The sequence below is a fragment of the Sarcophilus harrisii genome, chromosome 3 (genome assembly GCF_902635505.1).
Source record: "Sarcophilus harrisii chromosome 3, mSarHar1.11, whole genome shotgun sequence".
Lineage (NCBI taxonomy): Eukaryota > Metazoa > Chordata > Mammalia > Dasyuromorphia > Dasyuridae > Sarcophilus > Sarcophilus harrisii.
The window spans coordinates 489,566,947-489,588,030 of NC_045428.1; the positions used below are offsets into that span (position 1 = coordinate 489,566,947).

Sequence of the window (21,084 nt, forward strand, 5' to 3'; positions counted from 1 at the left end):
TTTTTTTTGTGAGTTCAGCTTCTGGGTGCCCCTTGTATTGTGAGGATCAAATGACCTAATGTATGTGAAAAGCGCTTTGAAACTGAATCTCTATACAAATGAAAGGTCTTATTAGTCTTCTATGGTGCTTTTCTTACACTGTCATATCGCCCTTAGTTTATTAAAGTAACAAACCCACGGGCAAAGAGGGATAGGCAGTGGAGACGTAGTGGGGGAGGGCGGGGGAGAAGTGTGAAAAAGAAGAAATCCCAGCACTGCATTGGAGACAGCGTGTGAAAGATTCCAACTCTTCTGCAAAATCCAGGCCGTGTTTTGCAGTCGGCTGCATCTGCCTCTCCTGTCTCTCTTACCTCCTTGATGTTCGGCACTATTTGTAGCTGGTGTGGTGGAAGGACACAGCGAGGTTCTCACCCACCGCCCCCCGCCCCTCTTTCCCATCCTCATTTCCATCAAAGCAAAACCAGGGAAGCGCAAGGATCCCAGAGTTCCGAGTGTGCTTCGGCTAGGACTGTCACTCATTCTCTGATCAGCGCGTGAACGCAGCTCGGCAGCGGCTGGCAGGAAACAATTCTGCAAAAATAATAATACCAAGACTGGCAATTGTCTGCCTGTAGGACTTCTGCTCTATCGCCGTCCAGACTCATTGCAAGGGGGGAACACAAAAAATTACCTTTGCAAGAACATCCTTCCCAGCCAGCAGATTACAATGCTGCAAACTAAGGATCTCATCTGGACTTTGTTTTTCCTGGGAACTGCAGGTACATCTTTTTTAAATCTGATTTGTTACTTGCTTCCTTTCTCCCTCTCCTCCCTCCCGCGAAAACTATTATTTTAGGCAGTTTTACATTGAATGCTAAAGCTTGAAATTAAATAAAAACCCCTTTTGCCCCCCAACAAATACAAAAAGAGCCTTGTCGTTCTCCCTTCCCACCCTTCTGGGATACAGATGGATTTTCCATTGATGAGCTGTCTCCCCACGTAGTGAATGCCGGGCTTCCCCTCCCTTTGCAGTCTTCACTTTGTTGTACTCGGCTGCAGTCGGAGTGGGGCTGACGGTTCCTGGGAAGCCTTGCTGGGCTGTTGGTGGTGATGGGCAGAGGGCTACACTTGTGCATTTACACCCCCTCCCCCTTTCTCTCTCTTTCCTCCCTTCTCTGCGAAGGCAATGGGTTCGGTGGAGGGGGCTTGTGAGAACTGGCGAGAGGGGAACGCTGGGCTTGGGGTGGTGCCGAACATACATGAACCGAGAAAAGCACAGCCTTTCCCAGATGCTCAGACGGATCTAAACCTCAGCACCAGCTTCTTGAAAAGCGAACAATGAGGCCTCGGAGACCTTTTCTTCACCACTTTCCCCCATTTCTATGATTTTCCTCATATCTAATAAAGTGAACCCTCTTGCTTTCTCGTTCTTCCCTTCCCCCAGTAGTCAGGATAACGGTTTGCAAAATTGGATCTAAATGAGAAGAAAAGCTGGGTTGTATGGATGTTGTATTCTCTCCCCCCCCCCCCATGGGTATGACGTGAGTTTTTCATTTGCCAAATTGCTGGTTAGTTGGAAATCCTGCTCGCGGTGCCCTGAAAACCAAAAGGGATGGAATGATATAGGCGCTGTGATTTGACAGGAGGAAGTGCAGAGAGGGGCGGAGGGCGAAGAGGGCGTGAGCTGGGGGTTGCCAGGTCTGTTTTCCCCCTTTCTCTGCACGTTGATGTTAATGTTGTTTGGTGCAAGAGAAAATAATTGCAGGTACTTATATGGAACACCTCGCCCCCTATCTTCTTTGCTTTGGGCGAGGTTCCCCATCATTACAAAGTGGAAACAATAGAGAAGGAGCAAGAAGACCGAAGTGATGCTACATGTAGTGTGTTAATGTGCCGCTGAGTGAGTCTCGGCGGAGTGAAGGTGGGAGGTTCATTTTTGGTATATTTCCAACCCAGTCTCCTTGGAGGAAGCTTCGGGTTCCCCCCACCCACTTAGTACTCCCCCCTCCCAGCGTGTTTGTTGACAGAAGATCGGGGTGGAGGGGGTGGTCGTAGAGAACGCGGGGCTGCGTGCAAAAAGGGCTGCTGCAAGTTTCAGGGGCTGGGTGGGGTAGGGAAGCCGAAGGAGGCCAGGGCAAAAAAGCACAGACGCTCCTGTCGGCTTACTTGCTGCGGTTAGATCTGCTTTCGGGGGTCTATCAGAGGCAGGGTGGAAATGCAGCCCGAGTGCAAAGGGAGGAGCCCGGTCTGGGGGAACATCTAACACGAGCCCCTTCCCCAGGATAAGCGAGAGCCTAGGAACGCCTTCACCCCCACCCCATCTCCCCCCTGAACCCCACCCCCCACCCCCCCGGCCACTCTCCCTTGGCGACCAATCAGAAAGGAGCTGGCTGGGCGGGAAGCAGCGAGAGGATTTTTATTGCGGCGCGGGTAGCGGCGGAGGCTGAGAGCTGCTACGGTTGTCGCCCGGTTTTCGAGTCTAACGGTCTGGAGAAAAAAACCCGCCCTGCTGGCGGACCCCCCAAAAACACACATACACACACAAAAAAATTTCTTTCCTTCCCCACTCTTTCAACTTATGAAAAAATAAAATGGACACTGGGTCGTCATCCCAAGAATTCCCTGCCCGAGTTATTCCGTTCCCGGCTGGCGCTCCACTTTCTCTGGGGCGCACCCCAACTCCCCTTCATCCCCGGCCGGGATCGGGAAGAGGACGAGGCTGGAGCCAGAGGGGAACTGGCCCCGAGCCCCCGCCCTCCCAAGCCTCCGAGCCGCGCGTGCGCGCCGCTTCGCTCGGACCGCCGGCCGCCGCCGTGAGGGGCGAGAAACTCAAGCTTTCTGGTCTCCGCGGGGACCATGGTTGGGGGTGGGGAATGGGACTGGCTAGCTGAGGCAGTGGGCGTGCCAATCTGGGGCCACCTCCCTGCCCCACCGGGAAGCGGTCTTACATGGGAGGCGTTGCGGGTCTCATCCTCCCGTCGGGGTCTTCCGAGTGTGGGGCAAACAGGGTCACTGAGACTTGGCCCCCAACTGGGCTGGGCCGTAGGGGCGGGACATTTCCCCTGGGCATAGTTTGGCCAGGAAGGGATACTTCCCACCCCATTTGGATGGGCATAGAGCCAGCCTCGATCGAACTCTGTAAGGGGTACCCAGCCTTGGAGTCACCGGGCGTGACCTCTCCTGACCACGGGGGTCGGGGGGTGGGGGAAAGGGGGAAGCACCTCCCCTCAGACTTCTCAGTTCTCGCAGCTGTAGAGAGTTGGGGTGAGACAAGTACTGCTCCATCGTTGTGGGGAAGCAGCTCTGGCTCGCCAGTGGCGAGAGGTGGGTTGAGCATGGAAGTGCCTACCTTGCAGGTTGTTTAACAAAAGGAAGAAGTTTAACCCCAGGTTTTACTGAGCAAGTTCTAAAGAGGAATGTACAAGATTTAAAAGACCAAGGGGACTTTGATGAAATTACAGAATAGAACCAAAAAGTCTCTTGATTGTCCTGTCATTGGTATACATTTTGTGCTTACTCGTAACTGGTAGATTTTGGAAAATGTATTCTATATATCCATGAAATGTAGTCATTGATTATTATCAGACACACAAACCCAGCTACAATGCTGTCTTCATTTTAGATGTACTGTGTTTAAAATAAAAGTGAAAGGTTTATCAGTTTCCTCTGGAATTTGGATTCTGTTCTAGCTGGGCTTCCGAATTTTATGGTTTAAGTGATCTGGAATAGTGGACTGTATTCATCAGTAATTATGCAATCTGTTAGTGAGTATTAGTTTTTTTTATTTTAATATGGATCTGGAAAGGACAGGAGATTTTATTGTAGAAAGATAATAGTGATTGGAAAGCAGTACCTTTACTATCTTTTACAAAAGTTACACATCTATGAATAAACTTATCTTATAAAGTGTGTACAATATGAGTCATTTCAGCAAATTTTTGTTAGGAATGATGTAAGCCCCATACAAACCCATACTGTATGGGTCATTATAATAACATCAATATGCAAAATACGTTTCCAAAATAGAAACTGATACAGTACTATATTCCAAATATAACAAAGTTAAATATGTCAAATTATGGAAAGAAAAAAAATATGGTCCAGAAACTGCCTCCCTGTATCTCCTTATATAGCAAGCTCTGAAAATTTGCATATATTTTGTACCACACTAAAAAACTTACTTAATATTTCAAACTTTACATCCAAATTATTTTGAATTTTTTTGTAATGGGACTATTAATAGGAGTCATGGTCTTTTTTCAGACTTATTGGCCCCAGAATCTATTGGTTTACAGTCATTGGATTGGGGGGGGGGGAGATATATCATGTTAAAAACTCAAACTAAGAACTCAAATCTCCAATCACAGAGGTTTACCTCAATGTTTGTTTGGCAAGAAGCTAGGGTTAAATATTGACTGGCAAAAACTAATATCAAGTTTCCTTCATAGTAATTAGTGACATGGTTGGAATGGTACACTTTGTGTGTATAATATATAACATTAGACACATGAGGATTTAGAAGTATCAGGGACCAAATTAATTAAATGTTGTGAAGTTGGCTTAGTTTGTCTGTAAAATTTATATATGATCTTCCCTTCAAATTAAAATAGAATTTTTGTAATTCAGACTAGCATGGACCAGATAGATGGATGGCTTCTCTACTTTTCTTGTAGTAAACTTTACTAAACTGTGAACAACTTGAAAACTTTATATTACTTGATATTTGAATTTGATCAGGATTTCTGACATAGTAGATTTTTTTGAAAAGAAAAGAAGAATTTAACTTAATATTAATTTATTTCCAGTCTTTTATGTTGAGTATTAAAAGTATAACTGCTAATATGTATATGTAATGGTGTATAAACATATACATACATAGAGACTTTTTTTTGGATAGGTCTTTGTACTTTAGCATAAAATAAAAGATTATTTTTTGGGGGAATTCCTTATTGTTAAAAGTAGATTTCGACTTTCTGGGGAGAGAGTTGTAAAGAAGCAGATTCAATTGAAAGTGAGGAAGGAGGAAGTACTGCACCTGCTATCATCAGTCTACAGGGAAAAGCTAGCAGGTGACAAATGCATTTTTAAAAGGTTTTCCTGTACCTTTCAGTCATTGAGTATACAACTGTTATATGTTTTCAAGGGAAAAAAATGTTTTAGTGCGAATTTTATAGTTGACAGTTTTTCAGTTGAGTGATCTAACCAATTTATGGACTTAAGAAATGCCTGCTACTTTGTAAAGAAGAGGCTATCTATGCCATTCCTTGGAACAGATTGTTGAAAGACTTTTATTATTGCTAATAAAGTGTTTCCAAGTTAAGCAAAACTGAAAAGCTCTATCAGTTGTCTCCTTTGTGGATTATGAAGGTGATCTGAATTTTGAATAAGAAAGACTTAGATTGCTTTTCTTAAAAGGCAAGGATTTCTGAGTGAATTTTGATAGGAGACAGTTTGATAGCTCTTTTAAAATATTCAACAAGTCTGAGAGCAGCCTTGTAAGAAAATGAGATGTAGAACAGGAACTATAGTTTGCCATATACCTCCCTGAAGCATAATGTGGGATGTGGACTTCTAGATATTAAAAGAACAAAATAATGAAGCTGTGATTAAAAAATACCGTTTAGACAGGTTGACTACTGTTGGACAGCAAAATCACAGAAACACTTTTGAAGGTCAGATTTGTGCTGGCTGTAGCCCCTTTTGTTTAGAAACACTCAGTGCCAAACCTTAAAATCATTGCTGATGTAAAGGGATGTAAATTATTTGGGTTTGGCAGTAGTGCCATTATGCCCTTTCAGTTCATGATGTTGAAATGCTGCCTCTCAGCTGCAGATGCTCATTAAGAACATCGCCTTTTGATGTTAGTCTGAGTGCCAAATGGCGGGCTTTCAGGCAGTTTCAATACATTATACTTATAAACTGTTAGTCTATGTCTTAGTCTTATTTCTACATGCAGCCATTGAATCAAATGTTTTTTTAAGTCAAGTTGATATAGTATTTTTTTCCAGCTGTAATAATAATTGATTTAGTTCAGATTAGGTTCTTAAAATGGTTAAAATGAACACATGAATGATTTCCTTATCCAGTGTTTTTAATTGTCTTTACATGACCCTAGAAAACAATTACTTATTTTTGAAAATAGACTTTTAAATGGAAAAATGTTACATATTATTTTTTTTTGTGTGCATTACTTACACATATGATTATTGTCCTTCTGTACTAGATTATTCCTTGCTGAAGCTGAGTGTTCTTCTTATATTTTGGTGTGACTAAAATAACTCTTAGTCTGTTTGACATTGCATATGCTTAATGATTGTGTTTGTAGCAATGGTTGTTTGTCCTTTGCAGCATTTTGTTTTGTTTTCTCTTTTTTGCCCTTTTACTTGAAACTCTCCCTTGACTATTTTGTCTAAATTCATTTTGGTTAATCCATTCAACAAACATTTATTAAAGTATCTGTCTCTTTGTTGAATGCTAGGAGAAATAAAGTTAAAAGATCACAGAATAACATAGTTGCAAATAAACTTAGGAAAAAAAAATTTAGTCCAAAGCATACCTGACCAAGAATTCCCTCAAGAGTCTATAACATCCCCAACAATTGGTCAGTTTTCCTTTGAAGATCTCAAGGGAATGAGAATACACCACTTCTCTGGTGTCCATTTAGAGTCCATTGAATATGATATTGGAATTGCCTTTCAATAGATATCCTCCCAAGGAGTGGAACAGAACCGGTTATTCACTGAATGGTGATTTAAGATATGAGCTTGAGTCACAAAATTAAGTACATTCACCTTGATTCAATAAACATTTACTTAACGCACACTATGTGAATTATTTTAGATATTAAAGATAAAATTGACCAGTGGCAAGGAGTTCACAGTATTTAGAGAGAAAGAGAGAGAGAGAGAGAGAGAGAGAGAGAGAGAGAGAGAGAGAAATCAGTCATTCAAAAGGAGGAGGAGAGAATTGCCATTCCTGAACCTTTGACAAGTATAGGGGATTTGAATATAAAAATTCAGTGCATTGATGTGGATATACAATTATCTGTAACTTGTTGTTGTTTGTCCTTCCTTCTCAAAGTAGACCATGCTATCAAGGAGGTGATGCCATGACATACAATTTAAGTGAGGGCGGGATGGGCAAGGTCACCTGCCTTACTTTCTGCTCCAAAACCATTTGGGTCCAATGGCAAGATATAGAACAGGATGACTGCAGATAGCCCTGGATGAAATGGGAGACCTTGGCCTTTTCTAAGCTAAGGTCTTCAACAGGTTTCATTTAGACTGAGGCCACATACTTCAACATACTTTCATTTAGACTGAGGCCACATAGTTATTAAGGCTAGGAAGCAATTGAAGCAAAGAACCTACTCTTTCAGCTAGTCCAAAAAAAATCTAAATAAATAAATCTGGGAGAGGAAAACCCTCAGAATTTCTGGCCAAAACGGAAATGATTTCTATTTACATTCAATCTGACTCAATCAGGACTCAAACAATGACCAAATAGGACTTGGCCTAGAACCTATTGGGGGCCAATGAAAATCAGAGTGGTTTTGGTTTAAGGCACCTATAGATAAGGTTATGATATCTGAGAGAGCTAAGAAAGGGAAGGAGGGACAGAGTGAGGGAGAGAGGGAGAGAGGGAAAATGGTGGTAGGGAGGGAGGGAAGAAAGGAAGGAAGGAAGAAAAGAAAGAAGGAAAAGATAAAGGAGAAATGGTAAAGCCCATTCTTTCTCTTGTGGTGAAGGCAGAACCTCATCTTTGAACTCCAGATGAAGTTAAAAGCTATAAGAGAGTAACTCCAAATCTGGCAGAAATGGCATACACACCAAGTGAGAGAAAAGCAATGAAGGAGAATGCAGTTGGAATGAGATTTTTTTTTTTTTCATAAATGTTACAGAAGCTATCAAGTGGACAATTAACTTTATGCCTTTTTTGTTAGTGAATAGGATTGCTATAGATAAAGGCATTTGGACTGTTTGGCTTGTTTGTTTGTTTTTTGTTTGTTTAACTGTTTCTCTGGAAGAACAAAGATATAAATTTGTAACAAGGACTAAACCAAGTTACAGAGCTCCAGGCTACCTAGAAGGAAGTCCAGAAGCTGGCAATAGACCTTAAGTTTGGGTTTGGTTATTGATGTATTTTGTGAGGAAATTCCTTCTATCGATGAAGTTCAGTACTTGCTGCTGTTCACACAGAACGCATATCATGCTTTGTAACTTGTAGTATGTTAATGAGTGTATTATGCAATGATGTTAAGTTGGATAGCCCTGTGTTTTTATTTGTATTGTGTTGCTTCAATCATTTTTATAGCCATTTTCCTTACTTTCTCATTTTCAGGTTTAAAATAGTCATGTGATGGGAAATCAAAAGACTGAGCTTGTTAGAACTATATAAGCCAAAAATAATATTGAATCTACATGTTCTTACATAAATGAAATCTAATTCTTAGCATTGTTGTGTGTAAAGTGCTTAGTGAACTATAAATATCTGTATTATTATGAGATTAAATTATGGTCATTAATAATAAAATATACGAATTCCCTGACATCTATTTTGGCCTCTTTTTGCATTGTTTTTTGGCTTTATATAATTGGATTTCACCAGTGCTTAATTTCTTTGCCAATAAAGAGTTCCTATATAAATTTTGTGCAAGAAACATTACTTTGGCTATATCTATTCCAGCAAATTGGGTAGTTGAACAAATTGCCTTTAATTCCACCAAACTAGGTAAATTAAAATTAGTAAAAATAAAAACAACATGTCATGATTTTTAAAAAAGAGAGAATTCCCTTCCAAAGCAAAATTTTAAAGAATATTTCATCTAAATAACCTCTCAACTCTCCACATACTCTGACTATAATATTATTTGGTAAAACATCTGAATAGTCAGCAGTGGTGTTCCCAGTTTTGTGTAATGCAGTAATTATGCTGGTTATATAATATTATAGTTTAAAAACTAAATGGAAAATCTAGGTTTTGACCTAATCAGTAGACAGAATACAGGGGTAATAATATGTCCCTCTGTTGGGGACCTCAGAAATAAAAATGAATACTCTTTTCATAATTAAAGAATGATAGATAATTTACCATTTTCAAACAATGATTTGTTCTCAATCCTCAAGATCTTTTCCTTTGTCCTCCTCCCTGTCATTTTAAAAGCATTCATTCAAATTTTTTAGTTAGCAACTGTTTCTCTTTTCCACTTTTTTCCAGATATCTGAATAATGAGTTTACAAATAATGTCTCCACTTTCTTTCTGTGTAATCTCTCACTTATCTTCTGTTTCCCTGTTTAATCATGGGTACTCCACTGACATGATTCTCTCCAAAGTCAACAGTACTCTTCTCTGGGACAAACCCCATCACTTGTATTCTCTTTGAACTCACAACCATTTTAACCAACATGAAAGGTCATTATTCTCCTTAATATTCTTGGTAAGCTTGGGGTTTTTTTTGGTACTGTTTCTTGTTTTGTGTACTGTGAAAGTTCTTTTGACTCCCATAGAAAGACAGGATACTGTAGTGGATAAGGTGCTGGACTTGGCATCCACTAAATTCCCTTAATATCATTCTAACACATGACCATAGGCATGCTCTTAACCACTTTGAGTCTCAGTTTCACTATTTAAAATGGGGATTCAAATAACTGTACATTAAACAAAATACTATGTAAAAGTTATTATTCTTCCCTTTATCCCTCTGAATGGCTGGAGTGAGCCCTAAAAAGACACTAAGAAGAAACTTTATTTATCATTTCCAGAAAAGCTATATGTTTCCTCTTCCTTCTGTTCTCTCTCCTATCCTCATTTCTTATGTAATGCCTAACTCTTCTTTTAAATCCCAGATCAAAGCTTATCTCCCTGTTCAGAACCCTCTTATTTCATAGAAACCTCTCCTTCTGAATTACCTTTATATTTTTTGCCTGTTAGTCATCGTTTGATTCTGTTTGGGGAGTCTATCTGTGTATGTGTGTTTCTTGACTCAACTACACAGCAGTGACTTTTTTATTTTATTAGGGCTGCAATATGGACTGAAGGGCGTAGATAGCAAGAAAGTCTCTGAAGAGTGATATAAAACATGGTAGTAGACAACTAGATGTGATGGGACATATGACATTCATCAATCAAGGTGGTGTAGGGACCTCAGGACTGTTAAGAGTTCTCAAAGCAGAGAGGGTTAAGTTCCTCAGGATATTAATCTGCTCCTGATTTAGTACAAAAAATATCTATTAGCAGCAGGTGAATAACTGCATCAAACTTAACCTCTCAGTTGAATAAGGGTGATAGAGATCTTTTGTTCTTGAAGAGGAACATGACATCAAGGAGATGATGCATATGCAGGTGAATTGGATTTAAGTGAAGGAGGGCTGAGCAAAGTCACCAGCCTCACTTTTTCCTTTGGAATCATCTGGGGTTTAGTAGTCAGTTATTAGATTAAGTTGACTGGAAATGATCCTAGATGGAGTGAGAAATCTTGCTTTTTTTTTAAGCTAAGGTCTTTCCCAGGTCTCAGTTTAACTGAGGCAACAACCAATCAGTGATAGATGGGAGGTGAAAATAATGTCAGAAAGGAGACAAGAATTGTGTGACTAAGGACAGGGACCAGGTCAATTCAGTTTAAGAACCATAAACTAAATGTTTCTTCTAAATCAGGAACTGAAGGTAACAAGATAAAGATTAGTTAGATACTGCCTCCCTTAAAAGAATTTATATCTTAGGGGGTTGTTGTTATTTAACCTTCCTTCTCAAAAACAACCATGACATCAGGGAAGTGATGCTATGACATGCATATGAATTGGATTTAAGTGAGGTAGGGCTGCATAAAGTCACCAGACTTACTTTTTCCTCTGGAACCATCTGAGTGCAGTGGTCAGATATAGGTCGGGATGACTGAAAGTGGCCCTGGGAACCTAGGGGGAGGGAAGTAATATATACACAGATACACAAATACAAGATATTTGGGAAGAAGAATATTGACAATTGGCAGGACAATAGGTTTTCTGGAGGAAATGGAAACTCAGTTCAACTTTAAAGGAAAATATGGATTCTAAGAGGTAAAAGTGAGATGGAAGTATATTCTATGGAAAAGGGAGCCCTGTATATGAAGGTTGACAGATGGTTTTATATCTTAGAAGCAATTGGGAACTTATTAAAATTTTTGATCATAGAGTCTTATAGTCAAATCTGTGTTTTAGGAAAATGTTTTGATCAACTAGACCTGATTGTCCAAAGTCCTCAGTTGGAATCCTAATCATTTACAAGCTATATGACCTTAGATAACTCATTATTATTATTATTATTATTGTTGTTGCTGTTGTTAATATTAATTACTTTTCTCAGTTTCCCCATAAAATAATGCCTCTTTCATGTTTTCATTTTTTCCAGCATTGTGAAATTTTGGATTTCTCTTTCTTTTACTCCTTACTTCTACCAAATCCTACAGATTCAACCCATATGTTATACTTTTAAAATTTCTCCTTTCTATTCAAAGCACAATCATTTTAAGTTGATCTTAACTGCAAGCAACACACACATTGACACACATACACACATATTTTGATTTGCAAATAGTACAATTTCCTAGTTGACTATTAATTTTACAAAAGGATTTAAATTCTTTAAAAAATAACTTAAAAATAAACTCCACTAGTGTACTTAAATTATATTTTGATTTATCAAAATAAAGATGCTAAGTTGAGAGGTTTACATAAAGGAAGACTGTGGCTGTCCTTGCCTTATGCAAAAGAATAATTGCTAAAGTATTAAAAATAAGTATTTTTCCATATGTGACTGATTTGAAAATTTTTGTCATGTTTCCTTTCCATTTCTGATTGTTGACCATAAATCTTAAGCTTTTAAATTAGTTTTAATGTTGCTCTCACTCCTGTTCTCATAGTCAAGTACACCTGGGAACCTGAGTCATTTAATAGACCCTCTTTAAAAGCAGACTTTCTTTTTATAATAGAAATAATTATCCTTTTTTCTATATTTTCTGTATCTATGACTTACTTGGCAATTTCTTTTCTTTTTTTTTTTAGAATTTCTAAAATGAAACATGGTAGAGATTTTTAATTTTTTTTTATTTTTTAATAGTCTTTTATTTACAGGTTATATGTGTGGGTAACTTTACAACATTGACAATTGCCAAACCTCTTGTTCCAATTTTTCCCCTCCTTCCCTCCATCCTCTCCCCCAGATGGCAGGATGACCAGCATATGTTAAATATATTAAAATATAAATTAGATACACAATAAATATACACGACCAAACCGTTATTTTGCTGTACAAAAAGAATCGGACTCTGAAATATTGTACAATTAACCTGTGAAGGAAATCAAAAATGCAGGTGGGCAAAAATATAGGGATTGGGAATTCAATGTAATGGTTCTTATTCATCTCCCAGAATTCTTTCACTGGGCACAGCTGGTTCAGTTCATTACTGCTCCATTGGAACTGATTTGGTTCATCTCATTGCTGAGGTTGGCCAGGTCCATCAGAATTGGTCATCATATAGTGTTGTTGTTGAAGTATATAATGATCGCCTGGCCCTGCTCATTTCACTCAGCATCAGTTCATGTAAGTCTCTCTAGGCCCTTCTGAAATCATCCTGTTGATCATTTCTTACCGAACAATAATATTCCATAATATTCATATAGCACAATTTATTCAGCCATTCTCCAATTGATGGGCATCACTCAGTTTCCAGTTTCTGACCATTACAAAGAGGGCTGAACTTGGCAATTTCTTATGGTGATATACATCTATTTTGATTGTGAGTAATGTAAGGGAAAAAGCACTGATTTAAAATTAAGAAACCTTGATTATGATCTTGGCTCTACTATGTATCTCTAAACTGTTATCTCTAAATTTCTTTCTGAATCTAAAATATTACCATTCTGTAAGTCTTCAGAAACATCCTATTCTGTAAGGCAAATTCCATCTGTTTTCTAAGTCAATCCTGATCACTTTGCAGCATCAGTTTCACAGCCAGCCAAATTACCCCACATCTATATTGTCTCAGACACAGAGGGAAACATTTTTTTTCCTGAATCCTCATTTTGAGAGTCACTTTCCTCCTCAGGCTATGGTGATGTTTTCATAAATCCAAAATTTCTTAGGAGATAGATTTGTATTCCTCATATTGTTAAATTTGATGTTTGAAAAACATCAACTATTTCTCTATTTCTGGCATTCAAAATTCTCTATAATAAAACCCAACCATGTTTAATCTATTTTACCTTATTCCCCAGTATGAATTCCACACAATCCAGTCCTCTAAGTATCCCTTAGACTTGACTTTATCTTTCCTCTTTATCTCTCCTACCCTTTTCCCTCTGATTAAGTTTTACTCATCATTTAAGACGCATAGCAAATCTATATTAGTTCTTCCACAACCACTTTAACACCTATGAATGGCTTCCTTTTCTGGAATTTCTGTAACACATTCCCATTATTTGCACACATAATCACATATTGCCTTGTAGTATTGAAATGTTTCTGTTTAGGTTTGAAATAGAATATAAATTCCTGGACAGTAAGGACCATGTCATATAATTGTTTGTATTCTTTTTTCCAGGACATCCAAAACAGACATTTATCAATTGGTTAAATGAATAAATTTATTAAAGTTCTTGCTCAGGATTTGCTTTCCACTTATTAGTGACAATAAAGATCTGATGATTGGGGAACAGTTGGTCGGGAGGGCTTTGGGGGAGATAAGTACCAATCTGTGACAGAGAGAATAGAAAGAAGAGGGCTGAGGTGGAATGTAAAGTATAGACCTCAAGCCGGTACAGGAGTTCCAAGACTAAGACAGTCATAACATTAAATTAGAGCTGTAATTGACCATCCAGGTCATAGAGTCCAAAAACCTTAGTTTTTACAGATCAGAAGACTGAGACAGAGAGATATTAAAGACTTTGCTAAGGTCATACAGCTAGCATCTGAGAATTTGAATAGAAGTCTTTCTGGCTCTTGTCTGGTCCTCTCTTTTTACTATATCATGCTGCCTCTCATAAGTTGGGTTCCCCCAGGGATTGAGACTGCTCTTGATTTATTCCAAACAGATCATGAAGCATGGCATAGGCAAGTAGCAAGTGAATGCCAATATTCTACTAACCCTTTCCTCAAATGAGTAAGGGTGGTAGCTTTAATAAATAAAAGAGGGAAGAAGACAATATCAAGGAGAAAGCAGCGATTGTGTAGCTATGGGCAGGTCTATATATGAAATGTTAGTAAAGGAGGAGTGAGAGAAGGGAATTTATAAGTGTGGATCTATCAGGAATAGAATATGGTATGTGAATAAAGAGAAAGGGACAGGGAGAATAAAACTGAGAAAGAGATAACCAAGAAGACAGAGATAGAGACATATTTAGGGACAAAAAGAAACACTGAGGAAGAGAAATTGAGGCTTCTTAAGCTAGGTTTTTTATTTTTACTTTAAAAAGCTTTCTTGTACTAGTTTTTACACCTAGTTTTCTAACCATTATATAAAGTATTTACTAAGTCTGTCTCTAAACATGTGAAAAGTACATTTACATATTTGTTCAAGTGAGGAAAAGTAAAACTCAAAAGCTGATGATTCCCAATACTATAACTGAACCAAATTTCATGTTCCTCTCTGTTTCTCCCCTATCAAATAACTATACAGGTATATTCAGCAACCTAGTTATAAGAGTCCATCTTTAATCATGATACATCAGATATTATACTAGACACAAAAGCCAGATATCCTGGACACTGATTACTGGTTATGTGATGCTTGGAGGAGTCAAAATCTCATTTCTATCATCTCCAAATAGAAAAAGTATTTATTCTATATAACTTGCAAAATCTATCAGTATGAACCTCAGATGAAATGATTTATCAAACAATAAAGTATCATTTCCATGCAGTACCTGGCCCTTCCACTAAAGTATGTGCCTCTCAGAGAGAACATAAATGTAGGTTGGTACCAAGTCAAAAGTTGCTCTGCACCTAGCACCACTGTTTGTAATATGAGGACATATTGAGCAGTGAGAAATATATCCTATCATTACTAGAGCATTGAAGAACTGGTTTTCTTTCCTGTATTTTGAAATTCTCCATTATTTATTTAGTTTCTGTATCTAATGGCTCATAGAATACAAATAGTAGAGAGTTGTTCAAAGTGTTTAGTTAAATTGTAGTTTTATGTTGAATGACACCCAAGTCAACCTTGAAAAATGTCAGAGATAACTGGGCATTATTTCTTACACAGCTTTTTTTTTTCTCTACTTGGTATTACTCATCAGAAGTTTAAAATTTTCACTAGAGAAAAACGAGCTGTCTAAATGAAGTTTTAAAAGGACAACATGTAGAATTGATAGGATATGAAACTGAAATGAGTCAGCTAATTTTAGCTGACCCTAGTAAGAAGCTATACTGACATAACACTTTATAGTGTGCTTGTCATATATTTTCCCATTAAATCCTCACACCAGTTCATAAGAAGTGCATAAAAGTATTATTATCCCCGTTTTGCAAATGGAGAAACTGAAATTCAGGGAAGCTATGGATTGTCCAAGTGTTCTTTTATTAAATCTTGACTTATGATGGTTTTGATTTGACCCACTTTATTTGAACTGGATTAAGTCCTGGAGCTGTGGGTTCCAAACCTACAACTACCATGGGCTGGTTTATTGAACTTGGGTAGATCCCTCTGGGCTTTAGGTGATTTCTAAGTCCTCTTCATCTTCTAATACCTTGTGAATCTATACATTCTAATTTAAATAAGAATTTTTAGTCTGGCCAGATTTAAGCAACCAAGTTGAAGATTTAGTTAAATTATCTTTTCCCACAAAATATCTTTGTTTTTTAAAATTTTAATTTATCATTTATAACACAGAGATAGGCATTGGCTTTATTTTTATTTTGGCTGAAGCAATTGGGGTTAAGTGACTTGCCCAGGGTCATACAGCCAGGAAGTGTTAAGTGTCTGAGGCAAGATTTGAACTCAGGTTCTCCTGACTTCAGGGTTGGTGTTCTACCCACTACACCAACTAGCTGCCCCAACTTTATTTTTTAAAGATATACATTTTAAAGAAGTTTTAAAAATTAGTTTTAGTTATATTTGAAAACCAAGTAACAATATAGTTATTTTCTTGCAATAATTAAACAAAGCAGATTATTTATGAAGTTTTAGGGAAGTTAACATTCATGGAGTTAGTAAGTAACTTGCCCAGGGACACACAGCTAATGAATCTGAGGCTGAATTTGAAAACATGTTTTTCTAGCTCCAAGCCTAATATTCTATCTATTGTGCCACCTACCTGCTTCTGAGGGAAGGCATTAGCAGTTAGATGAACTGGTGAAGACCTCCTGTTGCAACTAGAATATGAGTTGAATGTTGAAGGAGGACAGGAAGTTTAAGACAAGGAGGGGGTCTTTTTTGATCAGAGATGAAAGTGTTGAGATGGAGCATTTCAGGCAGCTAGATTGTTGTGGGGGAAGAATAGCAAGGAGGCCAATGTAGCTAGATCATAGGGTACATGGAGCACAGTGTAAGAACACGGGAAGATAGGAAGTAGCCAGGTTATAAAGAGGTTTGAAAAATAAAAAAAAATTATATTTGATCCTAGAGACAATAGAGATCCATCGGAATTTATTGAGTGGGATATGGAGACAGAGATGAGCTTTAAAGCATGGGCTTTAGAAAAATCATTTTGGCCACTGACTTGAGCTTGGATGGAATGAGGAGAGACTTGAGACAGGATTAGAAGGATGTTATAATAGTCCTTCAAGAGATGATGAAGGCCACTGCTAGGGAGGTGGCTGTATAAGTGGAGGAAAATAAGAGTGGAAAAAGGGATCAACAGAATATTTTATAAAGATATAAACAATAAGATTTAATAACTGGGTGGTCATATAGGGTGGTAGACAGTGGGGAGTCATCAATGGCCCCGAGATTGTGAGTCTGGGTGACTGGGAGAATGGTGATGTCTTTGAGAGTTATATCTAAGTTCAGAAGAGAGGAGGGGTCCATTTTGGACATAGTGAGTTTGAAATGACCAAAAAGCAGTTGGTAATGTGGAATTATAGTTAAATAAAGGAATCAGAGCTGGATAGTAGATCTGGGAATCATCTGCATAGAAAGGATAATTAAACTCTTGGGAGCTGATGAGAGCCCCAGGTGAAATAGCATATTGGAAAAAGAAGAGTCCAGAACAGAGTCTTGGGAAACATCCTTGATTAATGGGAAGATATGGATTAAAAACAACAACAAAGGAACCTGAGAAGGAGTAGTTCGACTCATAGAAGAACTAAAGAGGAGGCTGTATCCAGAAGAAGATGATCCCACTGTGTCAAATATTGCAGAAAGGCCAAGAAGGATGAGGCTTGGGAAAATTCCATTAGATTTGGAAATTAAAAGACCATTTATTGTCTTTGAAAAAAGCAATTTCATTTGAATGATGAAGTCAGAAGTGAGATTGTGAAGAGTTTAGAGGAGAATGAGAAGAGAAATAGTGCAGGTACCAAATGTAGATGGCTTTCTCAAGCAGTTTAGCTGGAAAGTGGAGAAGTATAAAGCAATAGATATAAAGGGATGACATGATCAAGTGAAGGTTGTTGATTGATTTATGATTCTAGATTTTGAGAAAGCATCAGAGATATAAGGAGGAGTATTAGCAAAGGGGCAATAAAACTTGGGTTGTTCAAGAGGTAATCTATTTTGACTTCAGCATGTGGATATTATTCAAGATAATGTTAAAATTGTTGAATGAAGCCATGTTGCTGGTAACCTTGAATGTCTGGATAAGAATTTTGAGCTTTTTAGTGCACTAAGATAGCCTATTTAGCTTTTAAGACCTTCACAATTTGGCGCTCCCCTATGTTTCTTACTTCAGTAGATATTACTTCTCCTTCCAACACTCTCTGATCCAGCTAAACTTAATTCACTGTTTCTAATACAAAGCATTTCATTAACTATCTATTCCTTTGTATTGGCTATCTCCTACCCCTAAAATGCACACTTCTTTCTGCCTCATAAAGATCCTCTTTTCCTTTAAAATTCAGCTCTAGGGCCATCTTCTACATGAAGCCTTTCCTAATTTTGTGAACTGCTTGTGTTCTTCTCAAATTATCTTATATTTAACTACTTTATATGTGTTTGTGTTTAATTATTTATCATGCATATATTTTGATATGTCCTTATTGTCTCTTCTATTTTCATGTAAGTTCTTTACTTAAGAGATTTTTTCATTCATTGTATCCATAGAGGACATAATAAGCAATTAAGAAATACTTATTGGTTGATTGAATGACTCCATCAGTCAGTCCCCCTTTTTTGAAATATCATTTTTTCCTTAATTATTTGTTTCTTCCTTTTATCCTACAAATATGCTTAAATTTCCCTATCCTAAAAAAGTTTCCTATTACTGACTCTCCTACCTTTTTCAAACCATTGTGTTTGAACTCTTTACTAACAAATTTTGGGAAAGCTTAATCCATACTTGATCCATCTACTTTGCTCCTCACCCAGTCCTTAACCCTTTGTAATCTGGCTTCATTCTCTCTTGCTCTAAATTCTCTCAACAGTAATTAATGACTTCATTATTATTGATCCAATGGCGTTTTCTCAGTCCTCATTTTCTTTGACCTTTCAGCAGCATTTGATCATATTGACCACTCCCTTCTTGATACATTCTTTTCCCTTGACTTCTATGACTGTATTTTTCACAGTTCTCTTACTCCTTTTGTATCTTGTGAGGTCTGTTTTTCTGTTTCCTCTTCCTTTATTAAGAGATTATTTCTTCTTATTAACTTTCTAACTTGGTGATTATCTTAATTTGATAACTCTTATTTAGGTTTCTGGTGTCAAAAATAATAAGTAGATTCACCTTTGGATCTCAGAAAAATTAGGGAGTCAAATGATATGTCTATATATCTCACTGATTATATGTGTAGTGCTTTTGGTACAGTGCCTGGCACATTGTAGGTGCTATAGAAATACTTATTCTCTTCCCTTCTCTTGGAAAGATACTGATACTAACAACAATATCATTCATGCGATGTTTGAAAGACGGGGTCTTTTAAATGTGGGTTCTTTTACCTACAGATTGATAATCTATCTTTCTTGGATTATTCTCCTTTGAAAATGTGTAATAGACTTTGGAAATCCAGATTTGGATTGGTTGGGCTTCAAGGCCAGTTGCCTCAGGATTTAATTGGGCCATTGGCATAACAGCTTCATTAGGCTCCTGGATCTCTACTAGAGGCTATGGCATTACACTATTGATCCTTTCAAACATTGTGTTTTACTCCTTTGTTGACATAGTTTATATCATGGTTGCAGAATATATGTGTGAGCATAATTCTGGACAGGCAATAAACTCTGGGTAATAGGCCCTAACCCATTTAAAGGGATAGAGAAATGGGGATGCATGAGGGGCCAATACCATTGGACAGATTGAATATTTGAATGGTGCTATGTACAATATGGGATACATATACAAATATACATAATTATGTTTGTGTATATAAAGGAAAGTATATAAAGAATATATGTAAGTATATATATATATATATATATATATATATATGATATATATACATTTTATCTCTCTAGCAAAATGGGGAAGGAGATTTTGTCTATTTGTTTATCTCCCCTTTCCCCACTTTGCTTTCCAGACCCTTTATACATGTGCATATATTTCATGTACATATGCACTTTTAACACATATAACTATATTTATATTTGTGTGTCATGTCTTATTGAAGACCTGTAATTTTAATAACCAATTTCAAGTTCCCAAATACTTTAATTATTATTTCTATGTAGATTTATCCAAATCTGTATATCAAACCTTGAAATCTTACAGAGCTTCATTCATTTATTTCCAACTGATTCCTGGATGTTTTTATGTAAAATTCTTGCCAATGGTCCAAACTTAACATGTCTGAAACTGAACTCATCATCTTTATATTCAATGTTATACCTCCAACTCCCCAGAAAACTTTCCATCCCCCAACTATTGATGACACTATTACCATACAAGCAGGTCCCCATATCTCAGTTGCCTATATTCATACAGGTACAAAGTCTTATCAATTCTACTTTTGTGATATCTGTCCTATTCCTCTTTTCTGTTATTCTAAATACAACTACCCTGATACAGGAACCTATCTTATCACCTGTCCTAATTGCATATAAACATTTTTAACATTTTTTTTAAATTTTGAGTTCCAAATTCTCTTCTTTCTGCTCCTCCCCACCTTGAGAAGGTGATATTGATTGTACATATAAAGTCATGAAAACATATTTCCATATTGGCCATATCACAAAAGAAAACACATTGTGCTATTGTCATTGAGACTTGGATTTTCCTTCCTTCTAGCTTTTGAAACTATGTTGAATGTGACCCCATTAGTTCTTTAGTGTTTAGCCCAGTTCTTAGCATACAATTAACAAAGGCTTGTTGTCTTGACTTTATTTAGACATCTCAAAATCTCTTCCTTATTTATTTAGTCCCTTTCTTGTTCATTATTTATTACTTTTTTTTTTAGCTCAACTCATTTTAGCATTAAGGAAAGTGGGGCTCAAATAGAATAATCTTACTCCTAATAAGTGGCAGGTAAAGGTCTTTGATTGTAAGTCTGATGGTTCTAAATACAGCTATCTTTCCAATACACCTTGTTTAGCGATCTACCAAATAAATCTAGGCCTTAAAAATATCAATTTGGCCTTTCAAAGTAGCAGTACCATTACTATTCTTATACCCAAGAGGGTGCTGATAAATGTTTAACAAACAGCTCTCTCTCTCTGGCATTCTAAGTCAACAAAGTGGCCCTATAGTTCAATGGACTGTTTTTATTTAAGTTGGACACCATGACTTAGAATGGCTTTCAGCGTTTTTAACAGTATTGTGTCAACCAACCTCTGCAAAACAATCTTACACTATTGTTTTGTATAGCCAGACTAGAGCAATATGATTCCCCACTTGTGCTTCCAGAATTTTGCTTACACCATCTTCTGCCCAAAGTTCTCTCTTCCATCTCCAACCCTTACTTCCAGAAGTCCCACCTCAAGCGTAACCCTCTTGCTTGAAACTTTTCTTGCTTATCCAAGCTGAAAATGATTTCTTTCT

General features: G+C 37.5%; 1 protein-coding gene across 20 annotated transcripts in view; it reads left to right on the forward strand.

Moving 5' to 3' along the window:
- The first annotated feature begins 294 nt into the window (after nt 1–294).
- NCAM1 (neural cell adhesion molecule 1) overlaps nt 295–21,084 on the forward strand; it is a 457,101-nt gene continuing 436,311 nt past the window's right edge. For 4 of the 20 annotated variants that reach the window (XM_031961202.1, XM_031961205.1, XM_031961203.1 and 1 more), the window contains exon 1: nt 295–758. In XM_031961202.1, the coding sequence (XP_031817062.1) occupies nt 707–758 (52 nt within the window). In that variant the 5' untranslated portion in view covers nt 295–706. The remainder of the gene's footprint in view (nt 759–21,084) is intronic. The other 16 variants (XM_031961210.1, XM_031961211.1, XM_031961212.1 and 13 more) reach the window with 12 other exon arrangements.